This window comes from Erithacus rubecula (genome assembly GCF_903797595.1).
Source record: "Erithacus rubecula genome assembly, chromosome: 3".
Classification (NCBI taxonomy): domain Eukaryota; kingdom Metazoa; phylum Chordata; class Aves; order Passeriformes; family Muscicapidae; genus Erithacus; species Erithacus rubecula.
The window spans coordinates 137,777,545-137,796,952 of record NC_136689.1 but is presented as its reverse complement, the minus strand read 5'-3'; the positions used below and the strand labels follow the sequence as shown (position 1 = coordinate 137,796,952).

General features: G+C 51.5%; 1 protein-coding gene and 1 pseudogene across 2 annotated transcripts in view; both read left to right on the top strand.

Moving 5' to 3' along the window:
* Nucleotides 1-1,743: 1,743 nt before the first annotated feature.
* On the top strand, nucleotides 1,744-18,005 carry LOC306799049 (uncharacterized protein). Its single transcript, XM_079299565.1, has 11 exons — nucleotides 1,744-1,818; nucleotides 2,959-3,598; nucleotides 4,436-4,625; nucleotides 5,621-5,662; nucleotides 5,959-6,155; nucleotides 9,665-10,448; nucleotides 11,066-11,291; nucleotides 13,938-14,002; nucleotides 15,280-15,371; nucleotides 16,027-16,810; nucleotides 17,421-18,005. The coding sequence occupies exons 1-11, from the start codon at nucleotides 1,772-1,774 to the stop codon at nucleotides 17,669-17,671; spliced, it is 3,318 nt and encodes a 1,105-aa protein (XP_079155691.1). The 5' UTR covers nucleotides 1,744-1,771; the 3' UTR covers nucleotides 17,672-18,005.
* LOC306800058 (erythroblast NAD(P)(+)--arginine ADP-ribosyltransferase-like) overlaps nucleotides 8,874-19,408 on the top strand; it is a 35,570-nt pseudogene continuing 25,035 nt past the window's right edge. The window contains exon 1 of the transcript XR_013777929.1: nucleotides 8,874-9,042. The product of XR_013777929.1 is annotated as an erythroblast NAD(P)(+)--arginine ADP-ribosyltransferase-like (transcript). The remainder of the gene's footprint in view (nucleotides 9,043-19,408) is intronic.

Here is a 19,408-nt window from a genome sequence, read left to right as displayed (position 1 = left end):
AACAGGAGATATCTCCTGGAGGGAGGATGGGCTGCGGGAAGATAAAGATGATTGCCTTTCTTGGAGTGACTTTATGGTGCTTGTATCCCAATCATCTGTTCCTTTGGTGTTGAATATTGAGTTCTGCAGGTTTAAAACAGGTTCCAGTGAGTTTTGCAGGTTTAAGACTGGTTCCAGGAGTGAAGGGGGAGAGAAGAGGTGAACAGTTTGTTGTCAGAGACTGCACTTGCTGCCCCACATCCTTCACACAGACTCTTGTCTGCAGTGGACAGCAGCAGAGAACTCTCCTTTGCTTTTTGGTTGTTTTTTCTGCCCATCTGAGACCAAGAAGTTCCCTGGACTGTTCTTATCCCTTTTTCTTGGAATTGTTCCAACCTACTCTGGACAGATGAGCACCAGGAGCTCACACCTGTGACTCACTTGGGCTGTGACATTTCCCAGTGCTGGAGGGTCTGAGAACAGCCTGAGTGAGCCAGGCTGCAACCCACAGATTTCTTCTGAATTTGTCATCTCTTCAGAGCAACGAGAGGTTTTGCTCTTTGGTATTGCTCAATTTTGTGCTGAGAAGTGCTCTGCCTGTTAAAGAAACACTTTTCCCCCCACTTCTCTCTGAGGAAATATTTTTCCCCCCAACCAGTTGTGGGAATCTGCTTGAATCTGTTTCCTTGAGGACCCTGATTCAGAGGTTTCCTCCCAAATTTGCCCTAAACCAGGACACTGCCCCATCTATTTTTTAACAGCTGGCCCATTAACAGGAGATATCTCCCATGGAGTTAAGGATCACTCACCTGGTTTAAGAGATGGGGACAGAATACAAACTTTACATTGTAACCTCAGACAGGCAGTGATCCTCCACAAGTGGAAAGGAACATTCCACATCCTGCTGAGCACCCTCACTGCAGTCAGAATTGGATTCACTCCAGAATTAACAAAACTTTTCTAAGTTTGTAAGACACTGAACAATTGTAGCAACCAAGACTGATGCAAATGATAATATATTTTAAATGCTTCCTCTTCTGGGTCTAATTCTAATTCTTTATTTGATATTTGATCGGATAGTATTCTTGTTAGATGTTTATTGCTATTAGGTTTATTATTAAGTATGCATTTACTGTATTTATCTAATGTTAAATATTTATTATTATTATTAGACACTTAACTGTCATTAAATGCTTGTCAGAAATATTTAAAATAAGGTTGAGGCCTTGTCGAGCCTCTAAAGGGGGAAATTGATGCCTTGAGTTTTGCTGATAAAGCAGCAAGAAGAATTGCAGAAAAATATATTCTCACAGTAATTCTGCAAAAAGAGATTGATTTGTCAGGATTCACCCCAAAATATGACCAGGCACACCACTGGAGCATACTGGGGCAGACTGGGGGGCACTGGGAGAGACTGGGAGTCTCCGAGAAGCGAGTGGAGTGTGACTGGGAATAACTGGGAAGCAACTGGGAGCACTGGGAGCTGAGCCCCTCCAGACAAACCCTCAGTACCAAACATTCCAGTTGCTTCCAGTAACATCCCAGTGCCCTCCCAGTCACTCTGAGTGCTCCCCCAGTGCCCTCCCAGTCACTCCCAGTCACTCCCAGGGCCCTCCCAGTCAATCCTAGTCGCTCCCAGTGCTCCCCCCCTCCCAGTCACTTCCCAGCTGCTCCCATTTTGTTGGTCTGGGTCACTGTGGTGGGGGGGCGGGGACACCCTAAAATAACCCGGGTGGGGGAGGGGGAGCTGGCTGGGGGCCCGATCCTGGCTAAAAAAAGCTGGAGAGGTCACATGACCCTGGGGGTGGCTCCAGGACCCCACGGCCACCACGGGGGGAGGTAATGGGGGGGACACTGGGGGGAAAACAAAGAATTGGGGTCAGGAGGAGGCTGGGGGGCAGCAAGGGGGGACAGGGGACTGGGAGTGGCACTGTGGGACACTGGAGGGGGGGAAATGTGGGATTGGGAACAAGATTTGGGGTCCTGGGGGGGAGTTGAGGGGGGACAGAGAATGGTGAGGGTGGAATTGGGGTAATGGGGTGGGGCTGGGAGTGATCCCAGGGTTTGGATTGGGGTCCAGGAGGGCAATGAGGGGGACATGGGACCATGAGAGTGGGATTGGGGTCAAGGGGTGGGGACTGAGAGTTTGGATTGGGGTCCAGGTGGGGCACCAGGGGGGACATAGGACCATGGGAATGTGACTGGGGTCATGGGAGTGACCCCAGTGTTGGGATTGGGGTCCTGGAGGGGCAGTGGGGAGGGGTGGGACAATGAGGGTGGGATTGGGGTCATGGGGTGGGGCTGGGAGTGACCCCAGGATTTGGTTTGGGGTCCTGGATGGACAGTGAGGGGGACACAGGACCATGTGATTGTGACTGGGGTCATGGGAGTGACCCCAGGGTTCGGATGGGGATCCTGGAGGGCAATGAGGGGGACATGGGACCATGAGAGTGGGATTGGGGTCAAGGGGTAGGGACTGAGAGTGACTCCAATATTTGGATTGGGGTCCAGGTGGGGCACTAGGGGGGACATAGGACCATGGGAATGGGATTGGGGTCATGGGAGTGACCCCAGGATTCGGATTGGGGTTCAGATGGGGCACTGGGGGGGACATGGGACCATGAGGGTGGGACTGGGGTCATGGGGTAGGGCTGGGAGTGACCCCAGGGTTTGTTTTGGGGTCCTGGTGTAGCACTAAGGGGGACATGGGACCATGAGGGTGTGATTGGGATCATGGGGTGGGGCTGGGAGTGACCCCAGGGTTTGTTTTGAGGTCCTGGAGGGCAGAGGGGAGGACATGGAACCGTGGGAATGTGATTGGGGTCATGGGAGTGACCCCAAGGGTTTGAACTGGGGTCCAGGGGAACAATGGGGGGCACAAGGGATTTGGGGTCAGGGGGTAACGGGGGGACACTGCAGAAAGTCAGATCCCCCCAGTGTCCCCCCAGTGTCCCCCCAATGTCCCTTCGTGTCCCTCAGTGTCCCCACACTGGGACACCCCATGGCCTCGCTCTCCATGGACCCGCTGACCCTGGTACTGCTGGCGATCACCGCGGCCGCCACGGCCACCACCGTCCCCCCTGGTGGCAGCGCCCCCCCTGTGGTGGTGGCCCTGGACATGGCCCCCGACTCCTTCGATGACCAGTACCGGGGCTGCGGCCGCGCCATGGCCGCGGCGCTGCCGGCGCTGAACCGCTCCGAGCTGCAGCGGGGCGGTCACTTGGCTGAGGCCTGGGCTCTGGCCGCCGCCCAGCGGCGTGTCCAGCTGTCCCCAAAGTCCCCTCCGTCCCCTCTGTCCCCAAGCCAGGCCACGGCCCTGCTGGCCTACACGGCGCCGGTGCCGTTGCACCGTGAGTTCAACGCGGCCGTGCGTGTGGCCGGGCGCTCTGGCCGGGAGTACCGGGAGCGTTTCCACTTCAAAGCGCTGCATTTCCTGCTGACCGGCGCCCTGGCCGCGCTCCGGGACGCGCGGGGACATCGGTGCCACCGCGTGTTCCGCGGCGTCAGCGGCGTCCGGTTCGAGGCGCGGCGCGGCCGCAGCGTCCGGTTCGGACACTTCACGTCAGCGTCACTGCGGAACGAGAGCTCGTGGGGCTTCGGGACGGACACGGTGTTCACGGTGACACTGGGGACACTGGGGACATGGGGGACACTGGGACTGGTGACACTGGGGATACTGGGCACACTGGGGACACGGGGGACACTGGGGACAGTGGGGACAGTGGGGACACTGGGGACACTGGGGATACTGGGGACAGTGGGGACATGGGGGACACTGGGGACACTGGACACTGGGACTGGGGCTGGGGACACTGGGGGCACTGGGACATGGGAACACTGGGACTGGGGACACTGGGGACACTGGGGATACTGGGGATACTGGGGATACTGGGGATACTGGGGACACTGGACACTGGGGACACTGGGAACACTAGGACTGGGGACACTGGGGACACTGGACACTGGGGACACCGGGGACATTGGGATTGGGGATGCTGGGGACACTGGGATTGGGGACACTGGACACTGGGGACACTGGGGATACTGGGGACACTGGGGATACTGAGGATACTGGGGACACTGGGGACACTGGGGACACTGGGGATACTGGGGACACTGGTGACACTGGGATTGGGAACACTGGGGACACTAGGGATGCTGGACACTGGGACTGGAGCTGGGGACACTGGGGACACTGGGGACACTGGGGACACTGGGATTGGGAACACTGGGGACACTAGGGACACTGGACACTGGGACTGGGGCTGGGGACACGGGGGACACTGGGGGCACTGGGATTGGGGACACTGGGATTGGACACTGGGATTGGGGACACTGGGATTGGGAACACTGGGGACACTGAGGACACTGGGAACAGTGGGACTGGAGACACTGGGGACACTGGGATTGGGGACACTGAGGACACTGGGACACCGGCGCTGGGGACACTCTCCAGGTGCACACGTGCCAGGGCGTGCCCATCCGCGAGTTCTCCTTCTTCCCGCACGAGGACGAGGTGCTGATCCCGCCCTTCGAGACCTTCGAGGTCACCGGTGTCACCAACGCCACCGCGGGCGGGGGCGGGGCGCGGATCGAGCTGCGCTCCAGCGGCACCTTCAGCAACTACAACTGCGAGTGGCTGCGGGGTGACGTCACGGGGCGGGGACATGGTGGGGTGACGTCACAGGGTGGGGACACGGTGGGGTGACATCACGGGGTGGGGACATGGTGAGGTGATGTCATGGGGTGGGGACACAGTGGGGTGATGTCACAGGGGCGAGGACATTGCAGGGTGACATCATGGGGACGGGGACATTATTGGGTGACATCATGGGAGTGGGACACTGCGGGGTGACATCACAAGGGCAGGGACATAGTGGGGTGATGTCAGAGGGGGTGAGGACACTGTGATGTGACGTAATGGGGCAGGGACACTGTGGGGTGAGGTCACAGGGGGACATTTCCTGAGGACACTGATAGGTGATGTAACAGGGGGTGGGGACATTGCAGGGTGATGTCACAGGGGGCAGGGAAACTGAGGGGTCACATCAAAGGGGGCAGGGACACTGTGTGGGTGATGTCACGGGGGCGGGGAAATTGTGGGTTGAGGTCACAGGGGGTGGGTACACTGCGAGGTGACACAGGAATCATTCCCTGGGGGCACTGTGAGGTGACATCACAGGGGGTGGGGACATTGCGAGGTGACATCACAGGGGCTGTGGACATGGCAGGTTGATGTCAGAAGGGGTAGGGACAACAGAATGTGATGTCACAGTGGGTGGGGACACTAACAGGTGACATCACAGGAGGCGGGGACACTGCTAGGTGATGTCATGGGGGCAGGGACATGACAGGGTGATGTCACAGGGGGACATTTCCTGGGAACACTGAAAGGTGATGTCGAAGGGGGTGGGGACACTGCGGGGTGACGTTAGAGGGGGACATTCCTTTAGGAGGGCATGGGGACACTCAGTGAGGGCTGGGGACAGGGACACCCAGTGCTGGGGACAGGGATGGAGACTCCCATACCTGGGATGGGACAGGGACAGGGACAAGGACAGGGACAGGGACAGGGACAGGGACAAGGACAGGGACAGGGACAAGGCTACTCCCCAATGCTGACACTGTCCCTTCCTCTCAGCAGAGCAGCGCTGTGGGGATGGGCCCTGTGTGTTTGACACGGGTGAGCTGGGACCACAACCCCCTCTTTGTCACCACTGTCACCCCCTGACCCCCCCTGTCACCCCTATCACCCCTGAGTGTCCACATATCCTCCCCAGGGAATGTCCCCTGTCACCCCTCACTGTGACCCCCCTGTCACCCCTGACCCCTCCTTTGTCACCCCTGTCACCCCTCATTGTGACCCCCCCTGTCACCACCATCCCCTCATGGCCCCCCTTTGTCCCCTCTGTCACCTCCTCACTGTCCCCTGTCCCCCCCAGCCCCACCTGACCCCCATTTTTCCCCCACCCCAGGCAGGAGTGTCCCCCACCTCCGAGGGCTCCTCCTGGCCCCTGCAGCCCTGGCAGTGGCCACCGGGATCCTCTGAGCCACCCCGGCCACCGAGATCGCCACCGCTCATCGTGGTCACCACGGTCACCAAAGCTGCTGCCACCTCCCCCAGCCACGAGGCCACCATGGCCACTGAGAGCTCCAAAGCCACCAAAGCCACCATGGCCACTCTGGCCACTGTGACTACCATGGCCACCATGGCCACTGAGGGCTCCAAAGCCACCAAGGCCACCATGGCCACTGTGACTAGCATGGCCACGGAGGTCACTGAGGTCTCCAAAGCCATGACCTCTGTGGCCACTGTGACAACCAAGGCCACCATGGCCACTGAGGTGTCACACGGCCACTGTGGCCACTGTGACCAGCAAGGCCACCATGGTCACTGAAGTCTCCAAAGTCATCAAGGCCACCATGGCCACTGTGTGCTCCAAAGTCACCATGGCCACTGTGGCCACTGTGACTAGGAAGGCCACCGAGGTCACTGAGGTCACCAAAGCCATGACCTCTGTGGCCACTGTGACTACCATGGCCACCATGGCCACTGTGGCCACTGTGGCTAAGAAGGCCACCATGGCCACTGAGGTCTCAGATGGTTGCTGTGGCCACCAAGGTCACTGAGGTCTCCAAAGTCACCAAGGCCACCAAGGCCACTGTGACTACCAATGCCACCAAGGTCACTGAGGTCTCAGATGGTCACTGTGGCCACTGTGGCACCAAGCCGGGCCGGGTCAGGGGCCAGCACTGGAGCCCCCAGGTGCCACCAGGACATTGTGACAAGAGGGGACAGGGGGCTCTGAATGTGCCGTGTCTGTGGTTTGTCACTTTTGGGTTGATTTTTTTTTCTCCCTTTCCCAAAATTTGAATTTCCTTCCCGATCATTAAACTGGGTTTGCCTCAGGCCGTGAGTTCTCCTCTCGTTTTCCCACCTGAACCATCCTGGGATTCCTGCGGGCACGAGGAGGAGAATTCCAAAAATTGACCAAAATAGGAGTGTTGATGGGCAAAAAAAAAAAAAGAAAATTGAAAATTAAAAAGTTTTTGTTTAATTAATGCAAGGGGTAATTGATTAATGAGCACTGAAAGATCACAGGTGATCACAGAGTTTGTTTATTGAAAAAAGGAAATAAATAGTGTTAAATAATATAATTCATGTTTTAAATTGAATATATAATTAAATATATATAAACATATAATATAAAAAAGATATATTAAATTAAAACATATAATATATAATTATATATTATACAGTAATATATTAAAATCATATATTATTATATAATTATAATTATAATTATAATATATTGTTATTTAATTATGTCTAAAATAAATAACAGAATAAATATATTATATTATATTATATTATATTATATTATATTATATTATATTATATTATATTATATTATATTATATTATATTATATTATATTATATTATATTATTATATATTAATATATATTATTGTATAATTGTATATAATTTTATATACTATTATATGTGTTACAATCACAAAAAAATTACATATATCACAATTATAATCACAATTACAATCCCAATTAAAATACCTAATCACAATTATAATATATATTATATATATATATGTTTATCTGTATTTAATTACGAAATTCTTCATTTCCCATTGCAAGCAGAGCTGAGCAAACATAAAAACGACGAGAAATTAATTATTTTAATCAAGCCTGGTCTTTTCCTTCTAACTCTTAATTATTTTTGCCAATCTGTCTGCTTTGAATTAACTCAAATAAATAATTCTTAACCAAAATCCTGATTTCTCCAAGATTTGTGTTTCAGGCCCCTGAGGATCCATGAGAGCTGGGAAGGAAGGACTTTTGGAGGGAAAACAATTTAAAAAAAATTATTTTAATTCTCATTATTTAATAATATATTTAATAATAATAATAATGATATTTAATTCTCCTGCTCTGATTTTTTTTTATGTGCAATAAATTCACTTAATATTTTTAATTAAAATCTCTTTTTCTTTCAATTCTTTTTGATGAGTGATCTCTCCCGGGTGTTTTCTCCATTCTTGGTTTTACTTTCTCTCCTCTCTCCAGCTGCAGGGGGGAGAGGCTGAGGGGCTTTGGTGGGTCCAACACAATAAAAAAAAAGGTAATTTCACAACCAGATAGAGCTGGGCAGATTGAAAATTGAAATTTCACAGCCTCGAGTTTCCTACAGTGATGTCACCTGCTGGGAGACCCCAATTTGTTATTGGGGTGGGACTGGGAGCACTGGGGGATGTGGGACCCTGGGATTGGGGTGAAAAATGAGAAAAGTGAAGAGAAGAGAAGAGAAGAGAAAAGAGAAGAGAAGAGAAGAGAAGAGAAGAGAAGAGAAGAGAAGAGAAGAGAAGAGAAGAGAAGAGAAGAGAAGAGAGAGAAGAGAAGAGAAGAGAAGATAAGAGAAGAGAAAGAGAAGAGAAGAGAAGAGAAGAGAAGAGAAGAGAAGAGAAGAGAAGAGAAAGAGAAGAGAAGAGAAGAGGAAGAGAAGAGAAGAGAAGAGAAGAGAAGAAGAGAAGAGAAGAGAAAGAAGAGAAGAGAAGAGAAGAGAAGAGAAAAGAGAAGAGAAAAGTTTCAGTTCCCCTGAAGGTGCTGGATAGGACTGAAAGATGAACAAGCAGAAAAATATAAAATATAGTGAAAGTGGTGAAACAACAGGGTTAAGATGGCTGGAGCTGATGGAGAAACAGATAAACAGAATTCCAGTGAGGAAATTTTGGCAAGTTCTGTTCCAGACAAGCTGCAGGGCTGGCCAAAAGAGAAAGGACAAGGCGGATGATCCAGGATATTGGAGCACTCTGTGGAAACCGCACCCTGGAGCCGCTTTTGGGGCATCCGATCCCAAAAGAGGAGGAGCCATGCAAATTATTTACGGGAAAAGCCCTGGTTTTTGTTAACTACACAGCCCATATGAATGAATATTTATAATTAGGGTAGATAAATACCCTGTGCAGAATCCCCCTGAGCTGCAGGAGCAGGAGAGATCTGCTGTGAGTCTGAGCTGATAAAGAATTCCGGCTCTCTGGTACCTCCAGGTGTGTCAGGGAGTTCACTGCGGCTGATTTGGGTATCAAGGGCTGGGGGGACACTGGGGACACTTGGAGGGGACAGGGAATTGTGGGATTGGGGTCTGGGGAGCACTGGGGTAGTCACAGGACTGGGATTGGGGTCATGGGGTGCTCTGGGGGAAAATGAGGGGGGACACGGGATGGTGGGAGTGGGATTTGGGTCATGGGAGGGCTGGGACACACTGTGGGGTAAGGGGGTGATGGCTGGATTTGGGTTGAGGTTCTGGGGTGACACCAAAGAAAGTGGGGACTGGGAGTGGGGTGTGGGGACAGGCTGAGGGGCTCAGGGAGTGACCCCAGGATTTGGGTTGAGGTCCATGGGGATGGCTGAGGGGATTTGTAATCATGGGAGTAGGAATGGGCTGCTGGGGGGGCCATGGTGCTGTGGGATTGGGATTGGGGTCCCTGGGGGCTGGGGAATATTGGGGAAAATTAACCCCAGGATTTGGGATCAGTGACATTGGACATGTGCAGGTGTCTCCTGGCCAGGAGTTCCTCCCTTCCCCCTGCACTGACCCCACTGCCCTCCCCAGTCCCTCACTGAGGAACCCTCCCAGTGTCACCTCCGTGTCCTTTTTGTGTCCCCCAGTGTCCACACTGGTCCCTTTGGCCTCTCCCCTCCATGGCCCTCCTGGCTCTCACCCTGGCTCTGCTGGCAATGACTGTGGCCACCACAGCCATAACGGTGAAGCAACTGGACATGGCCCTGGACTCCTTCGATGACCAGTACCAGGGCTGTGTCCCTGCCATGAAGGCTAAGCTGTCAGCCCTGAACCGCTCTGAGTTCCAGAAGAATCCTCTGTTTGCCCAGGTCTGGCCAAAGGCCATAAAAAACTGGCAGGGACGGGGGTCCCCTCTGTCCCCTCTGTCATCCTCAGACCAGGCCATTGCCATCATGGCCTACACCATGGATGACCTGTACCAGCAGTTCAACTATGAAGTGCGAGTGGCCGGGCGCTCCCCCCAGGAATACCGGGACAACTTCCACTTCAAAGCTCTGCATTTCCTGCTGACCGACGCCCTGGCCACGCTGAGGGTCAAGCAGGGCAAACAATGTCACTGTGTTTTCCGGGGGGTGAAATATTACAAGTTCCAGGCAAATGTTGGTGACATCGTCAGGTTCGGTCAATTCGCGTCGTCGTCTCTTTGCAAAGGGGTCGCCCAAGGATTCGGGAGCACCACGATGTTTGTGGTGAAGACGTGTCACGGCGCAAAAATTGAGGATTTCTCCAACTTTAAGTATGAGAAGGAGGTGCTGATCCCACCCTTCGAGCAGTTCAAGGTCACTAATGTCATCGAGGGGAAAAAGAGCGTGCAGATCCACCTTGAGTCCACGGGGACCCACAGCAGATACAACTGTGAGAGGCTGACAGGTGAGGACAGCTTGGGGCTGTGGGGATGCTCACTGGAGCCATGGGGACACTCATTGGGGCCATGGGGACACTCACTGGGGCCATGGGGACACCCTGGTGAGGCACAGGGGATAATGACACTCTCTGGGGATGGGGGACAGGGACAGGGGCAACTATGATGGATGTGGGGACAAGGACAGCCTGTGCTGGGGACACCAAGTCTGGGGACAGGAATGGCCATGACAGGGCACAGGGATGGGGGCCCCCACATCTGGGAGGGGACAGGGACAGGGACAGGGACAGAGACAGGACACCCCCGTTCCGCTCCTGTCCATCTTCTCCACAGACAGTGCTTGGGGACAGGCTCTGTGTGCAGGATGTGGGTGGGCTGGGACCCCCCATGGCACCCCCTCTCCTCTGCCACCCCCTGTCACCCTGACCCATGTCATCCCCTGTCACCCCTAAGCCCACCCTGACCCCCTAGACCTCCCTGGCCCTGCACCCCCAATGCCCCTCCACATCCTGTCACTGTCACCTCTTGGCCCCCATCTCTCCTGTCATCCCCAGCCCCCGTTATGGCCATCCCTGACCCCCCTCACTCCCCCCTGGTCCTCCTGACTGCCCTCTTCGTCCCCCAGGTGGGAGCAGCCTCAGTGCCCTCGCCATCTCAGAGGACCCCTCCTGGCCACTACAGGGCTGGCCGTGGCCACAGGGATTCTCTGAGCCACAAAGCCTCAAAGATATGTGTAGTCACTGTAAGATCTACGAATACCAAGACGACCAGGACATTGAGGGAAACAAGGCCACCAAGACTACCACGGCCACCACTGCCACTGTTGCCACCTTGGCCACCATGGCCTCCATGTGGTCACTGTGGCCACCACTGGCACTGTGACCACTTGTGCTGGTTGTGCATGGAAAGTCACCTGAGAGGAGGAGCACAAAGCACAGAGACACACAGAGGCTGTTCCCTCTGTGAGAACTTCCTCTGTGAGCTGCAGGGACCAAGTGGAGAGCTGATTTAATAACTGACAACCTGCGTAACCAATTTCAAAGTTATTTCACTTTCATGAATTACACCAGCAAAGTTAATCTCTCTCTTTCGACTTCCAGCCTCTGAAGGTAAGACCAGCTAGCCCAGCTTAGCCAGGCTCAACCCCCTCTCCATGCAGCCCAGCCAAGGAGAGGTGGGGGAGACACCGAGACCCCCTCCCAACATTTTCAGGGTCCCTGACAGCCAAGGGAAAGGGAAACCTTTGCTAAGATCCTCGTTTCCCCAGCATGACCATAGCTCAGCCAGGGCTCTGCCACCAAATTGGAAGCAGCCAGTGGGAGGAGAAGCCCCCAGTTGCCCACACAGACTGGGAGAAATGCAGCTGGGCTCTGTTCCAGCTGAATCTCCCTCATGCAGCCTGTGCAGCTGGAAAATCTTGGCAAGGTTTCCAGGATGGAGTGGCCCAGCTCCCTTCACCTTCTGTGTGCAATTTTAACAGTTCTAATGCTGGGATAAGACTGCAGATCTCCTGAGTTCCCCTGAATGACAAGAATAAAGCAGGAAATACACTAAGTCAGTGAAATAAGAGCCTAGTTTCCAGATGGGAAGAGATTGAAGAGATGCCACGGTCAGGTTGGCTGAAAAACCTTTATTGTGGGCTATGAGGGGCCAGGACTACACTGAAAATTCCTTTAAATCGTGGAGAATTACTTTGGGGGGTTTAAGTGTTGGAGAGAAAGTTCCTTTGCCCCGAGGCAATGGGGGTCTCTGTTCTGGAGACTAGAAAGATGGACAGAGACATTTGATGGAAAAAGAGATGGAGAGAACTTCTGTCTTTGAACAGCTCTTGCCCTTCAAAGTAATCCCCCATGTGTTTTACCTAACCCATAACACAGCTCTGGAAAGACTGTGAAGATGAGAGGAGTTTCCACGATTTGCAGATTTTTCGCTGGGCGGATGCAAATTCTGAAAGTGAAGACACACCCTCAGGCTAAACCAAAAAAAAGAACTTTTCTCTCTAGAGTGAACTGAAATGGTTATTGAAGTGGAAAATGGACTGACGTGTTCTCTGTATGTTGTTAAGAAATATGGAAAGTGGTGAGGAGGGGAGGAGGGAGTGATCTGAAAGCCTTATTCCAAATTCCTTATTTTCTCTGTATTATTAATAAATGTTTTCTTTATAGCTTTTTAAGTTTTAGGCCTGTCTTGTTTTTGCTCCTAAATCCTACCTCCAAGAGAAACCGAGTATATCAAATTGGCAAACCCAAATCAAACCCAGACAAAACAGCAAAGCACAGTCAGGATTCCAACTCACAGCCCTCAGAGTCAGAGCACAAACACTAATCAGCTGCACCAGCCTTTGGTTTCCAGCTAAGGGCACTGCAATTCAAACTTACTTTTAAGAAGGTGTTCCTTCATACCCACAGATAAAGAGCACAACAATTCTGCTTAGAACCATAAGGTCCTCCAAAACAAATTTACACTTTACAAAATTACCATTTACAAACCCTCCTAGCACCTGACCCAAATGCCAAACAAACAGAATATCCTTTTATTCCATCACTCACGTGCCTCTGTTCCCAGAGTTCTTGGCTCTGATAACCTGGTGTGTGAAGAAACTGGAATTTTGAGAGGTTAAGAAGAAATGGTTTGAGTTTGTGTCTTAGCTTAATGGGAAGTTTCTATCCAAGAGCATGGATTGGGGAGATATGGTGCTTTTTGCCATTTGCTTTTTGCTTTACTTTGCTTTTTGATTTCCTTTACTTTGCTTTTTTCCCTGCTCTCTCACCACCATCATGAACACCCAAGAAGAAGACAGGAGCTGCCACAGCAACATCAGCCCCACCAGAACCTCTGGGAGCAGCTTCTGCTTCTATTTGGGAATTTCATACCAAAACTTAGCAAGGACTTTAGTGCCTGTGACGTTTCTGAGTTTTGAGACTGATGTGCTTCTGCAATAAACAACTTTATAATAACTATCGGCTGCTTGGGTCATTAAAGAAGACAACCCAAAAAATTGGTGCTCAGAGTACTGGGGACATAACCCCACCATGATGGATTGGTGGAAAGTCCAGGTGTCTGCCATTCTTCTACTGCCTCCAATCTGTTTTTATAATGGTTCACTCACTCCATCTCCTTCTAGAAACGAAACTGAAACAAGCTTATCATGGCAAACAATGTCCTTATTAGCTCTAACTTAAGCATCTAACAATCATTAACCTGTCATTTGTCTATCTAACTTGCACCCTAATCACTATGAATTGCTTCTAATCCTTAGATAAAATCTGAACACTTTGAAATCACAATTCAGAGCAGCTGGGGAATCATCAGAGGGTAAAGGAGTGGAGCAAGAGGGGAGGGCAGACAGGATGCAGAGAATCTGCAGGAGTTTCATTGTCCTGGAGATTCATAACAGGGGATTCAGGGTGTGGTTTACACTGGGTGTCCCAATACTCCAGATCACTTCGCCTTCACCTTCTGCTTTTGGAGGTGCTGCTCCTTCTGTGCTCCCTCAGATCGAGCAGTTCTGAAAAGCACCCCACAGGTCTCCTGATGTCTTCCCCAAAAAGGAGACCTCAGAGTGAGCTTTGATTTGGACTCCTGGGAAAAGACACACGTTCTGTAACTCAAAGTTGGCCCCGATATCTACATTTCCTGTGGGAATTCCAGACTTAAATGAAGCCCTTTGAGCTTTTTGTGTTCCAACCACAGCACCCAACCTGTGGGTGCTTTTCAAAACAACTCGATCACAAAAAAGCCTCTGAGCTGCAGCAGAGGCTGTTCAAATCCTGGGGGCCAGGAAATCCAATCTGGTACAGAAGTTTATGATTTTGCTGTACAGTTTATAGTCTGTTCACTGTTACCACAAGAGGATGTGGAAGTATGGGTGGAACTCACAGCGTCACAAAGAGCTCTGCAAGTGGCAGCAGAAAAAAGAGCAAACATAGGAACTAATTTAAGATCTGATTTGGGCATTGCTCATGCCTGTGGAGACACATGGAAAGAAAGAAATCTATTCACAGCAGAGAGATCTCTGATTAAATATCAACAGGAAATATTGTCCTTCCTCGATAGCAGCCAGCTATCCATAGGGGAAATTACCCTGCAATAAAGCACCCTGGTGTTATTTCCTGATAAATTAACCCTTTGAGCTCAAACCCATCACCCCCAGGGATGGCTGAAAGAGGAAACACTCCCAGGGAGTGCAGGCAAATGGATTTTCTGAGCTACCATGCCAAGAAGGATTCAGGTATCTCCTGGTGTTGGTGGCTCCTTTTTTTGGGGTTCCAGAACTTCTCCTTCCACTCCAACACAGCCAGGGAACTCCCCTAAGAGATCATCCCTAGGCTTGGGGGGGATGACATATGATATACAGGGATGATATCTGATAGAGAACCCCATTTGGTGTCTGGGGTGTGGCAGCAACCCAGTGAGCAGTGGGGAGTGGGACTGGGGGCACTGGGGAATGTGGGACTGTGGGTTTGGGGTCCTGGGGGTTGAGAAATAAGAGAGAGAAGAGAAAGTTTTGGTTCTATTCAGTGAAGGTGCTGGATAGGACTGAAAGGTGAACTAGCAGGAATCATAGAAATATGTAAAAGTGGAGGAACAGCAGGACAAACGGGACTGGAGCTGGTGGGGAAACAGATAAAGGGAACTGCAGTGAGGAGTTTTTGACAAGTTCTGAAACACAGAAGCTGCAAGGTCGAGCTAAACTGAAAGTTCAGGGAGGGGGGGGTGGTGTAGGATATGGGAGAGCTCAGTGGAAACCACACCCCAAAACCCCATTTTAGGACTTCAAGGCAGTACAATTCTATCCTAAAAGAGGCTGAGTCAGGAAACGGTCTGGTTCCGTATTAGGTAGGAAGCAATTTAAATTAATATTTGTAATTAGAGTGAATAAATACCCTGTGCCAAGCCCCCCTGAGCTGCAGGAGCAGGAGAGATCTGCTGTGAGTCTGAGCTGATAAAGAATTCCAGCTCTCTGGTACCTCCAGGTGTGTCAGGGAGTTCTGCGGCTGATTTGGCTATCAGGGGCTGGGGGGACACTGGGGACACTTGGGGGGGACAGGGAAGGATGGGATTGGGGTTGGGGGGGCACTGGGGGATCACAGGATTGGGATGGGGTTCAAGGGTTGCTCTGGGGGAATATGAATGGAGACACAAAACAGTGGGAGTGGGATTGGGGTCATGGGGTCACTGGGACACACTGTGGGGTAGGGGGTGATGACAGGACTTGGGTTGAGATTCAAAGAAATTGGGGACTGGCAGTGGGATTGGGTTCTGAGACGGGCTGAGGGGAGCACTGAGGGTCTCAGGGAGTGACCCCAGGAATTGGGCTGGGTCCTGAGGGGGTTGAGGGGAATTGTAAACATGGGAGAGGGATTGGGCTCCTTGGGGGCCATGGTACTGTGGGATTGGGATTGGGGTCCCTGGGGGCTGGGGGATACTGGGGAGGCAAAAGTAACCCAAAGATTTTGGATCACTGACCCAGAGATGTGCAGGTGTCTCCTGGCCAGGAGTGCCTCCCTTCCCCCTGGGCTGACCCCACTGCCCTCCCCAATCCTCACTGAGAGCCACTCCCTGTGTTCCCTCTGTGTCCCCCAGTGTCCACACTGGTCCCTGTGGCCTCTCCCCTCCATGGCCCTCCTGGCTCTCACCCTGGCTCTGCTGGCAATGACTGTGGCCACCACGGACATTAAGGAAATGCCCCTGGACATGGCCCTGGACTCCTTCGATGACCAGTACCAGGGCTGTGGCCCTGCCATGATGGAGAAGTTGCCAGCCCTGCAAGACTCTGAATTCCAGAAGAATGCTCTGTTCGCCAAGGTCTGGCCAAAGGCCATGCACTTGTGGAAACTTCAGGGATACCCTCAACACCCTCTGCCATACTCAGCCCAGGCCATCGCCCTCATGGCCTACACCATGAATGACCTGTACCAGCAGTTCAACAATAATGTCAGTGTGGCCGGGCGCTCCCCCCAGGAATACCGGGACAAATTCCACTTCAAAGCTCTGCATTTCCTGCTGACCGACGCCCTGGCCACGCTGAGGGACAGTCAGGGACAGAAATGTCACTGTGTGTTCCGGGGGGTGAAAGATTACAAGTTCAAGGCAAATGAAGGCGATGTTGTCCGGTTCGGTCGATTCGCGTCATCGTCAATTTGCAAAGGGGTCGCCCAAGGATTTGGGAGCGCCACGGTGTTTGTGGTGAGGACGTGTCACGGTGCTGACATCAAGAACTACTCCAAATTTCCCTATGAGGAGGAGGTGCTGATCCCACCCTTTGAGAAGTTCAACGTCACCAAAGTCAACAAGGGAACGGGGAACGTGTGGATCCACCTCAACACCATTGGGACTGAGAGCAAATACAACTGCGAGTGGGTGAATGGTGAGGACAGCCTGGGGCCATGGGGACACCCACTGGGGCCATGGGGACATCTACTGGAGGCATGGGGACACCCACTGGGGCCGTGGAGACACTCATTGGGGCTGTGGGGACACTCACTGGGGCCATGGGGACAGCCCTGATGAGGCACAGGGGACAATGACACTCTCTGGGGATGGGGGACAGGGACAGTGGGTGGGTGTGGGGTCAAGGACACCCTGTGCTGGGGACACCAAGTGTGGGGAAAGGAATGTCTATGACATGGTGCAGGGATGGGGACCCCCCCACATCTGGGAGGGGACAGAGATAGGGACAGGGACCTCCTGTCTCTACAGACAGTGCTTTGGGGACAGGCCCTGTGTTCTGGATGTGGGTGTGCCAGGACCCTCCCCCATAGCACCCCCTGGCCCCTGCACCCCCTATGTCCCTGACCCCTGTCACCCCTTAGCCCACCATGACCCCCTTGACCCCCCTGCACCCCCAATGCTCCCCCACACTCTGTCACTGTCACCTCATGGTCCCCATCTCTCCTGTCACCCCCAGCCCCCATTATGTCCATCCCTGACCCCCTCACTCACCCATGGTCCCCCTGACTCCTCTCTTTGTCCCCCAGGTGGGAGCAGCCCCCGAGCCCTCGCCATCTCAGCGGGCTCCTCCTGGCCACCGCAATCCTGGAAGTGGCCACAGGGATCCTCTGATCCACAAAGCCTCGAAGATATCTGTGGTTACTGTTACAACCACGATCACCACCAGGACACTCAGGGAAACAAGGCCACCAAGGCCACCAAGGCCACCACTGCCACTATTGTCACCTTGGCCACCATGGCCTCCATGTGGTCACTGTGGCCACCAATGACACTCTGACCACTGCAGCCATCACAGCCACTCCGGCCACCTTGGTCACTTCAAGCACCAAGGCCACTGTGGCCACCATGGTCACCCTGAGCCACAAGGCTACCACAGCCACTGTGGCCACAGTGCCACAAGGCCACTGTGCAAAGCAATTCTATTATATAATCATACCAAATCAATTGTATGATCACAAATCTATTAAATTATTCCTTCAAAACAATTCTGTTAAATAATTGCATCCAATCAGTTGTATGACAACAATTTTATTAAATAATTGTATAAAATCAATTGTATATAAAAGATTCTATTGAACCATTCTATCAGAACAATTACACTAAATTATTCAATCCAAGCAATTCTATTAAATGACTCCGTCTAAACAATTCAATTTCATAATTGCATCAAAACAATTCTATTACATTATTCTATCAAAACAGATCAGTTTAACAATTCTGTCAAAGCAACAAAAAGAGACAATTCCCCAGCAGGGCTCCATGTCACTCCCTGTGGAGGGCTATGGTCCACAGACATGGAGATATTTGTGCTCCTGTGGAGGGACAAGATCTGAAGGCCAAAAGGTTTCAGGTACAACCCTAGGGAAAGGCCCTTAAGTGGCCAAAACCCTCAATGTGATGGAGACACAAAAACCACCCCAGCGTGCATTGTAACTTATGCAGATTCTCTTTATCCTATTTGTCCTCTCCTCTTGCTCCACCCCTGCACCCTCAGATGATTTTCTGGTTGCTCTTCCCCACCCCCTGCCTTTCCCATATAACCTCAGCTCCCTCTGAATTCCCAGCTTCTTTCATCCTTGGCACCTTCATGGCAAGACCCAATAAAGGCTCTCTGGGGAACCCACACAAAAACAACCGTCTCAGTTCTGTGTCACCCCAAAGTGCCTCTCACAAAGGAGCTGATAATCACAGAGGGGAGGTGACTCTGCCTGTGCACTCCAGAGCACGTCTTTATATAAACATTTCTGTCTTTATAAAACATTTCTGTCTTTATAAAACATTTCTGTCTTTATAAAACATTTCTGTCTTTATAAAACATTTCTGTCTTTATGAAAACACTCCTGTCTTTATAAAAACATTTCTGTCTTTATAAAAACATTTATGTCTTTATAGAAACATTTCTGTCTTTACAAAAACATTTCTGTCTTTATAAAAACACTTCTCGAGGGAGTTGAGGCACCTTGGTCACCTGAACAGGGATCTCTGCTCAGGGATCCCTGGAGAAGCATCTCCTGATGCATCAGCTGCAGGACACAAATCACTTTTGGGTTGCTGCTTCCCCAAAAAACCCCTCACATTTTAGTGAGAACTATCCAAAAAGTGACCAGGATCCTCTACTCAACACCTGAGAGAAGAATCCTGAGGGTCTTTTGAAGGGTTGACCACCTGCCCAGAAGTCTTGAGTTACCCAATGGGCCTCCCCTGTCTGAAGAAAAATTGTAAGTTTGAATCAAAAATTGTAAGTTGGATGGTGTGCTGACCTAATTATATATGTGAGTCTTTTCCTTTCATTTTCTCTTTTAGGTCTGGGCATGGGAATGAAGCTCCAGGATGGATAACAAGTTTAGTTGCCCTAAGCTTAGCCCTCCTGAGAGAGGCATCTATTACCAAGCTGTGGGTACCCTTGGATCGGGGGATTTTAGGTGGCAGAAGGGAAAGGCTTTATAGGTTGTGAATGGAAAACAATTTAAGGAAGTGGAGAGATTTCTCCAGACCTGGTCAGCTCAGATAGCAG

What these genes read in the sequence shown, in the direction of transcription:
- LOC306799049 (XM_079299565.1), top strand. Translation starts at nt 1,772, where the DNA reads ATGACCCTGGGGGTGGCTCCAGGACCCCACGGCCACCACGGGGGGAG. An exon ending in CAACTGTGAGAGGCTGACAG is followed by an intron (nt 10,449 to 11,065) that starts GTGAGGACAGCT and finishes TTCGTCCCCCAG; the next exon opens with GTGGGAGCAGCCTCAGTGCC. An exon ending in CCCAAAAAGGAGACCTCAGA is followed by an intron (nt 14,003 to 15,279) that starts GTGAGCTTTGAT and finishes GTTCCGTATTAG; the next exon opens with GTAGGAAGCAATTTAAATTA.